Here is a 9,441-nt window from a genome sequence, read left to right on the forward strand (position 1 = left end):
AGTCCCATCCTGAAGAGGTGTTTTTTGCAGGGGGCGTGTCCTGTTAAAAAGGCCACTATCCTCCTTATTTTTTGCCTGCTGAGACCTAGCAGTTCGTTTTTACGTACTGGTTGTGGAGGTCCCATCAACTGCTTTGCGGTATGGAGTGGCGGTGTCTCCTCCCAGTACTTTCTGTGTTGTTCCAAGATCCACTGCCCAACTGCCACCCTAACTTGGGCATGAGATATACCGCAAGCAGGTTCTTGGTTGGTCAGTGGTTTCTTGGTCCCTGCCTTAGCAAGTTCCGCATTCTGGTTTTCTTTGCTCCTGTTCGTACCAGTTGCCCAAGTGTTTTATTCTGTTTGAGCTCCCGGCCAGGGTTGTAAGTTCTTTTACACAATCTAGCACACATTGTGACCTGATTGTGTAAGATTCTAATGCCTTTATTGTTGCTTCATCTCCGGTTACGATGGTAATGTGCTTACGCGGTAGGGTCTTTCCTTCATTTTCCGGGCGCAATTTGTTATTGCTAGGATGTTATTGCAAACCGAATTACATAGTTTGTTATTCGACTTTTAGTAAAGTATAGGAATCATCTAAAACACCTTCTTGCAAAGACAATTATAAATTTGAAGCTTTTTCAAAAGCTTAGCTGGCTTGGGACCTACTTCTAAGGAAGAACAGAGACAATTGTGAGAATGTTTTATCGTTTTTATTTTTGCCACCAGATCTCCGATAACAAATAATGAAACAATACGATTCAACAGGTTGTAACATTGCTTTCCAATTTGATTCATGTACAGTACGATTCTTCCGATCCACATGTAACAATACCATTATACAATAAACCTACGATAGCAAACTGTTCGAACATGATATACTGGATTAACTGTAATTCTACTTGCATTACGGTTCATAATAAGTCTTTTTCCTTTGTTTCCAGTATTTTATTTGTCAAAAAATCAGGATACAAATAAATAAATTTACATCTAAGTAATGTAGTATATACAGTACTGTTCTTAGCTACGCCTGTTTGTAATTTAATGACGACCGATAAACAATGTTAAGGTACCAAAAAAAGGAGCAAACGCTAGGTCGTTTTTTTGGTTTCGTACCGCCCGGAATGATTTTCGTAAAGTTAGGCATAGTGAGGCATAACTAAAAACAATAAATGGAACAGGAAAATTTATCTAAGTCAGTCCTTAGGCAAAAGGTTTCTGACGACTGGAGATGGAGTGTTACAAAAAAGTAATGCGCGATACGGTAAAGTTGTTTAAACGATGAGGGTTTTGATTTCGTCGTACATGACCAATACGATGGCTCCTCCAGTTCCTCTGAGGACGTTGGAGAAGGCTCCCTTGAAGAAGGCACCAGTACCTAAGAAACGGAAAAAATATGTCAGTATGTATTTGCAACAAAACTAAGATAGCCAACCAAAGGAACATACAATAGAACGAACGCAAACTAAGCTTAAAACATAACTAGCGAAATTACCTTCTTGTTTGGCGATTGTGGCCCAGCAGTGAGCTGTGCTCTTGTAGATGACTTCACTCTTGGCACGTCCAGACTGCATCATCATACGCCTACGCACGGTGTCGAATGGATAAGAGATAATACCGGCAATGGTGGTGACAGTCTGAAAATATTAAGAATGTTCTCAAAACGTGCGCTCATTACAAAAAATGCAGTTGAATCATTTTGTTGCACGCATATCAAGTGTATAGGACGATCGCTTACCTGTGCAATAGCCCAAGAGATAAGAAGAGGAGTGTTCTTGGGGTCAGGCAAAATGCCCTTAGCGGTATCGTAGAAACCGAAGAAAGCGGCTCTGTAGATGATGATACCTTGGACAGAGACACCAAATCCCTTGTAGAGACCTCCAAGTCCATCAGATTTGAAGATCTTGACCAAGCAGTTACCCAAACCGCTGAATTCACGGTCAGCACCGGCTTTACCTACATCAGCGGCCAACCTGAAAACAGTTACTGTAAAGTATCAAATTTTTCACTCTTTATAGGCATATGAGCTTACCTGGTTCTGGCGAAATCGAGAGGATACACAAAACACAAAGACGTGGCTCCAGCGGCACCACCGGAGGCCAAGTTTCCTAAGAAGTACCTCCAGAATTGAGTTTTCTTGTCAACACCGCTCAAAAAGACCTGCTTGTACTTGTCTTTGAAAGCAAAGTTCAGAGCTTGAGTTGGGAAATATCTGGAATATAAAATAGAGCAATGTTAATTTCAATTATCGTTATTGATCGGACATAGAAACTTAAATAATAAAAACCGCAAAATTAGTAAATATGTGCTTGTAAAACATTACCTGATTACGTTAGCGGTGTTACCACGCCAGTAAGCCAATACACCTTGTTCCTTGGGGATACGGACAAAACAGTCGACCATACCTAAATAAATAAATCTCATTATTTTCAAATCTTACTTTCTGCTTGAAGGTTGAAAGAAGGGTTAATGTAACACAAGAAAACATCATTCGTTTCGCGTTTAGTTAATTTCTGCGTTCTAAGTCGTAATTTTGTTTGGTTTGATCTGGTTTTAACATGATCCAATTGATCACATGATCTAACACTCACGATTTTATTRATGGGCACTAGTAAAGTTGTTCCTTCAATCCWATGTTAAATATCACCGTTTTAGCTTCTTTAAAATRAGATTTACCGGTAAAGAGGCGTGTTATTGTTAAAAATACTGAMATTTTTTAAATGAGAGTTTAATTTTCAGTAGAACTATCAATGTAAATAAAGGTAATTATCAAACTGACTTTATATATATTTAGYTCGACATCTTGTTAGATAGTTATTTAAAATTKAAATACGTGCTGATTTGGCTATGTGCATTATATTGATAATACTTGATTAATATACAAGTTGGTAAACAATAGCACACATTGGGTATACAAATAACTTAATGTGCAATAATGGAATATGATATCACAAATACACGTGTTTACGAATTACGGAACAATATTTGTTTGTTAACGAATTATTCCATCCGCCAAAATTTTCTTTTATCTTGTTTGTTTTGCTTCCTTATGTGTGCATTATTATCAGAAAAATTATTAGCATTGGATTCCATTGCCTCAGTAATTGAAAACTACACCGAGATCTGTTTGGTAATGGTTGTGTAAACACATTTCGATATATTCCTAATAAAGTTGATTATATCGTTAAAGTGGTTGTTTAGAAGCAATTTACAAGAAGAGTTTGAGCACCCTGCCTATACATATTCATGTTTCATTGTCGAAAAATTGTAAAATCAAGACCAAATAAATATAATAAGTAATAAATTGACAATGAAATTGCTCTGAATTTCAATTGCTATTTTCTCGAGAGCTGTTGCTGGACATATCGAGGGCACCTATACAAGGTGATCAAGTCCAAAATTAATTTAATTACATTTTTTAGTTAATAGTACAAGTGCATCAGATAAAAATTAACTCAAAAAATTCCGCATGTGAAGTAATTGATTTTATATTCACATCCAAATTATCAAAATACTAAAAACTCAAAACTACTATTGGTGGACTTTCTCACCTTCTCTTGTAACCGACGATATCTCAGATGGAAAATCTTTAATTCGATGAAGAGGGATATTCGATGTTAGTCTTTCTAACTCGACAGTTTTTCATTCACTTTAACTTACTAATAAATAGTTAATTTATTATAATAATACATATATATTATTAGAAACTACTAATTTTACAAAAAAGCTATTCTTTCTAAAAAGTTGTGCTTTTTATGAAAACTGATTTAACGAGAAAAAGTTACTCTCGAAAGCAGAACATTGGAAATGCAGAAGAATCTTAATGATTTAAAATATTGTGTATATAGAATTTCATATAAGCATTTGTTATGTTATAAAGAAAAATGCTTCCACAAAATAGTATGTAATTGACTAATAATTAAAATAAACCTTATAAACTAATTAAAAAACTGGTCCATTCAATGAGTTGAGAATTTTCTCGCAATCTGCCTCAAAAATTGCTTTCAGTTATTCTAAAAATTAAAAGCTATTGAACTAAATCATATTTGTATCATCTCATAAAGCGTATCGTTTTGAAACTTGAATAATTGAGACTATTGACTAGGCAACCGTTATTCTTACCAAAACAGCATTTAAAATCGTATTCAAGTGTATTCGCAAAGATCACACCTTGCAGTTTATATCACATTTAATATACCTATAATAGGTTTAAGCCTAAGAATGTTTTGTTTGACTGGAAATGATCGCACTCATACGACTTCCAAATTTCAAGCGAAGTATTGTCTTTAGAATGCACAGAAGCGTTTTCAATGACGATAGCTACTTTAATATTAGACATTAAATGTTTAGTTACTGTAAATAGAAGTAATATTTGATTGTAATTAACTTTCCAATCACTTTGGCGTGGGTCCTAATTTACGTTTTTTTATCGATAAAATTCCAATAGAACAATAATGTAGGTTCGTCATGTTAACCTTTGCCCTAAATGCAGTAACCATTATTCGGCCTCATTTATCTTTTAACAGACAAATGCGTGCTACAGATATTACGGATTCTTAGGTTGTAAAATAGTTTGAAAGTAATTAGCCAACTTGGCCTTCCGACCTTAACCATTGAAAAATTCCCGGCATGTTCACGACGATGACGTTACGCTATAGATAACGTGCGCGATACGTCATCGCCATACTACACGTTAAGACGGAAGACACTGACTTATTTATGGTATTTTGGAATCCTGAAAGAAAGTCAAAGAAACTGTAATAGTTATTTTTGGCAACAAAATCGCCCTGATTACATAACGTAGTGCCAGTTGTCCTACTGACTGAGAGCATTGAAAACTTGGCACCATTTTGCTTTTCATTTATCGACCTTACTCGTGCAAAGTGTCAGTTGCGACGTTGGCAAGGCGCAATCTCCATTAGATGACACGGTATATATAATAGCCGATCTATCGACTCATTATGTAACATTTTCATTGGATTTTTAACTGATGTACAAAAGCCAGTGCAGGAAAACGTCGATTTCGTCAATGAAAAGCCCTGACCGCAGATATAGAGAATATGCGAAGTAATTCGCAGAGATCAAGCCGGCCTTTTAACTGAGTAAAGGAATGTAAAACAGGATGTTATAAATCCGGCAACGTTGCTAAACCTGCATGCTGGCCACGCGTCTGTCTGCACCATTTTGCTAAAATTATCCTCTAGCGAGTAAAAAATGCATTATCGCGAATTATTATTACTGGATTGCAATTGGGAGTATTTAATAGTAATCGATTTTTAAGGAATTCGATACAAACCCACTGCCAATTGGATAAGGCAGTGACGTGGAGACCTTGAATCACGAGGTTAAGCTGGTTAAGTCACTATGAAGAAAATGGCTTCTGAAAAACCTCGTGTAAGAGTAAGAGCGCGGATCGTTTCGACAAAATACCCGAAAAGTACTAAGAAACCCCACACATTCAATACATTTCTCCATAAAGTATGCGACAAATGTTCCGAACAGGTAGTTCAGATATGACCCGTTATGTAACCGCTCAAAAAATTATGGGCGTTCAACCCAACCCGGTGAATTACAGAACTTTAAAATGGGGTTAAGTCAGTTGGGCAGCAAAATGGCCGTTTTCTCTTACCTTTGTAACGTTGATCTTCGGGGATTTGCTTGGAAATGTGCTGTACTTGCAAAAGCAATTTCACACGTTCGATTGGGGCTACACATGTTTTGGATACAGCGGCAGAGATACCTCCAGCCAGGAAATCTTTGAAGAAGGCAACTGGGTCAGACAGAGACATTTTGTGGTAGGTTTGCAATAGGGCTTGAAATCAAGGGTACGAGCGACAATTATGTCCAGGTGTATTCGGACCGCGCACTAAACTGCCAGTGAAGTAGAGATTCAGCACGAAAAGCGAAGAGAGAGGGCCCCGGTCATGTGCCCAGACCCCGGGCTGTGGGACGGGAATAAATGTTGCGCACGCAATACTGTGACGTCAATTTCTCACAGTGAGGGCGCCCACGGAAGGTGAAGGATACGCTTTTATGTAATATATATTTTATTGATATTACTGAAGATGATGAGATGATGATGATGAGCATTGGGGCTTGCTCTAGTATACCCATATAGATATATTCACATTTTCCATCCAAAGGATTGGACTAAAGTTGATGTTGTGAACGAGAGCAAGAGGTTGACGTCGATATAGAAGCAAGAGTAATACAATCCTGCGTCTGTTGGAGCAATGAGGAGACATAATGACATTCGGCATATTAACGACTATGAACAACACTTCTATATCTACAATCCATTGGATCCTTCATATATTACCCCTTTGCTCCCATCTCGTATGTTAACTCACATTTGTTAAGAGAATGTCAAAAAAACCAGTTGCTGTTGGGAAATTTCTCGTCCATTTAGACCATTCCACAGTGAAGATGAATGATCTCTAGACCAGATATACAAGATGTGTTTTCAGTGCTTCGGATCTCTAGCCTAATAGTGCAGTCTGGTGCCCACGTTTTGCTTTCATCTGCGGTTAACATTTTCAACGGCGAAGCGATCTTGGTTGAAGTGTTCTCCCCTATAGAAAAATTGTCCAATAATGTGAAAGTTAACAAAACCACTTAACAACATAGTTAGTGCTCAGAAGTGATGAGACGCATGATTCTGGATTACAAATGAATGGTCCAATTTACATCCATGATTCATGGCTCAAGTGGAGTCGAATGTTAGAATGGAACTGTTTAGATATTTTATTTATTAGCTTGCTCATGATTTCCAAATTTGAACTCTGAAGAACTCATTAGTGAATTTACAGTAAAATTGTGAAGTTTCGAAGAAAGTCTTTTTGTGAAGACGTCTTTATGCGCTAGAGAAAAGATATGTGATGTTATTGCTAATAATGAGTAAGGAATGAATACGTTCTTGTACGCAACGGAAATGAAATGTAAAAGGTCTTCAGTTATAGGGAAATAAAGTAATATGTAAAGGGTCAGACCTTCAACAGAAGCCAGGAAAAAAGTTGCTTATAATCCATGAATTCTGAAACTTATGAATATTATTATGCAAGCTACTATCTGCAGCTTAATGGTGGAAATCGATAGCAAATGTTTTCCAAAGCCTAATAAAATTGATATTGAATCTAGWACTGTGAGAAATGTGAAAGGGAACAAAGTTAAGGTATACAAATTGTTCTCAAAAAACCTGGAAACCAAATGTTTTTTTGTGAAAATATACTGAAATGGGTGGACTGAGATAAGAATTTTATAAGCCATATWTCCTTTACGGATGACTGGTCATTTTTTTAGCATGAACTTGGATGACAATTCATGTTAATAGTWGAATTAGTTCAGTCTAATTTAKGTGCAATTGTCYAATTGGATATTAGACGAAATACTAAACTCTGTGAAAAATGCAGAAGGAGGTTTATTTACGATGGGCGGAAAAAATACGTGTTATGTTGATGACGCTAACATTCTGACAGAAAATAAAGACGATTTAGAATGATTCCTAKATTCATTTTACATWAAATCTAATTACTTCAACAAAGAAACCTTTGTCATCTCGAAGAATTTACTGAGATGAAAACATGCTCTCGGAACCTTAACTAGATTTTTTTTACCACTTGGGTGTAAACTCTCCTCAGGTTGAAATGAGTAAATGAATACAAAGCTAGCTGAATATTGGTCGCACTGTGGAACATCATCTGGAATAACGCCAATATGAGTAAAAGAACTAAAACCAAAATATGCAGATCTAAAATAACAGCAAAAGAACAAAAAATACATGTTAAGACACAAAAAGAAATACATATATAAGACACGAACGGCGGTGGAAGAGATAATCAGTTGGGGACGTAAGCCTAAAAGAGTTTGAATGATCAAGTAAAGAGAATATATTGGGAAAATTTTTTGAATCGCATAGGATTCTCATAGAAACTGTTCTGGACGTAAACATCTCAAGAGCTACTAATCTGGAAACTGGAAGCATAAGGGATTCAATACTTAGAAGATAAGAAGTGGCACCGTTTATAAGTTTGGTCTAATTGACCCAGACTATAAAAGGCAATTTTATAAAACACTTCAAATTTATAAATATTATGAAAATTGATATAAGTAACTAGCTATAGTTACTTATATCAATGAGTTGTGTTTAATGAGAAGAATTTTGAAACTTGGTACACTGCAGCTAACGATCTAATTTGTATGGATTCTTTATCACCAAATGCTTAGGCCTTTGCTCTTTATGAGTTAACTTTGTTTTCACGTTTGATTCATTCTTTTCAAATTCACGTTAAATCCGTAATTCGAAAATATTGGTAATAAACAAGAATTGACTACACCAATGGTGAGTGCGCGATTGGTTAAGGCGCTTCACGCAATCGGCGAAAAAGAACGTGAACGACATGAAATTACGTCTTTAAAATACGCGCGTGCAAACCTTTTTCCGAAATCTTACAACGTGAAATTTTTAATTTTCACCCTTGTTATCTCATTGGCCAAGGTCGCAGATTCATTTAGACAATTCATAACTGTAACAAGGTCGAGAACCTTTGTGGTTCCACAGCATGATAATTATTTCTTGAGCTGGGTTCAGATGGTTAAACTTTCAAACATATTTGATATGCCATTTCAGCTGAGAGCTGTACTTTTTTGTCTGGCCTAAAATTTAGGGAAAGTGAATAATAACCGCCGCCATCCTGTTCAATGCTTCGACCCTAAAGTTATTGAAGGCAGGTACAGAGAACCATCGGTGATGCCATTCTTTAAAGAACAATAACAAAGGGCGACTCTCGAAATATCTAGTTGATGTTCGCGTTCTTCCAAGTTACAACTTTGGATTTGTATTCCATATAATTATATATGGACAATATGATAAATAAAAATGACCAGAGATTAAAATTTTCCATTTAAATTTGTATTATTATTTTATATAAGAAAGTCTTCAAGCTGAAAAGTAAATTAAAGCAAAAAATTAGTCGAAAGATTTTGAATAGGTAGTTAAGGATCAGCGACGTTATTTTGAAAATCACAAGCAAAACTTTTCTGGAAAAAAATTTAAATAAGTATGTGTATTTATAGTTACAGCGCACCTAACATTAATGATTTTGGGCTAGGTCAATGTAAGTGCAGCCAAATTCTGAAATTAATATTTCGAAAATTATTAGATCGATAAATGAATACTGATGTGAGGAAGCGATAAGTTTTGTCTTGAATTTTAAAAACTGTCTACAGGTATAATGTACAATCACACGCCTAATTAAATTTCTTTAATTTATACATATTTTATTGTTATTATTATTTGATTCCTGCTTAAATTCGTTTGTATTTTCTATAAATTTAGTACTTCCTATAAATTATAGCACCAATTTAGTCCATCGCAAATATCTGTATTCTATTTTATTCATTAAAAGATGTATGCAGGAGCCAAAGGGAAAATAAATACAGTTGTTTATATTAATTATTATATTAT

The 9,441-nt window shown here is 35.6% G+C and overlaps 1 protein-coding gene and 1 long non-coding RNA gene across 2 annotated transcripts in view; one reads left to right on the plus strand and one right to left on the minus strand.

Moving 5' to 3' along the window:
• LOC125504250 overlaps positions 1–9,441 on the plus strand; it is a 24,581-nt gene that overhangs the window by 9,191 nt on the left and 5,949 nt on the right. The gene's annotated exons all lie outside the window — the stretch shown is intronic.
• Positions 677–5,865, minus strand: LOC109537123 (ADP,ATP carrier protein 2; the record flags this gene model as incomplete). The annotated part of the gene is given in 6 exon segments (XM_019903708.2): positions 677–1,356; positions 1,474–1,615; positions 1,717–1,951; positions 2,011–2,190; positions 2,302–2,383; positions 5,608–5,865. Coding segments are annotated over 6 exon segments (903 nt in total). The 3' UTR covers positions 677–1,252.

This window comes from Dendroctonus ponderosae, unplaced genomic scaffold, assembly GCF_020466585.1.
Source record: "Dendroctonus ponderosae isolate FM_Combo_2020 unplaced genomic scaffold, Dpon_F_20191213v2 Dpon_F_20191213_4, whole genome shotgun sequence".
Lineage (NCBI taxonomy): Eukaryota > Metazoa > Arthropoda > Insecta > Coleoptera > Curculionidae > Dendroctonus > Dendroctonus ponderosae.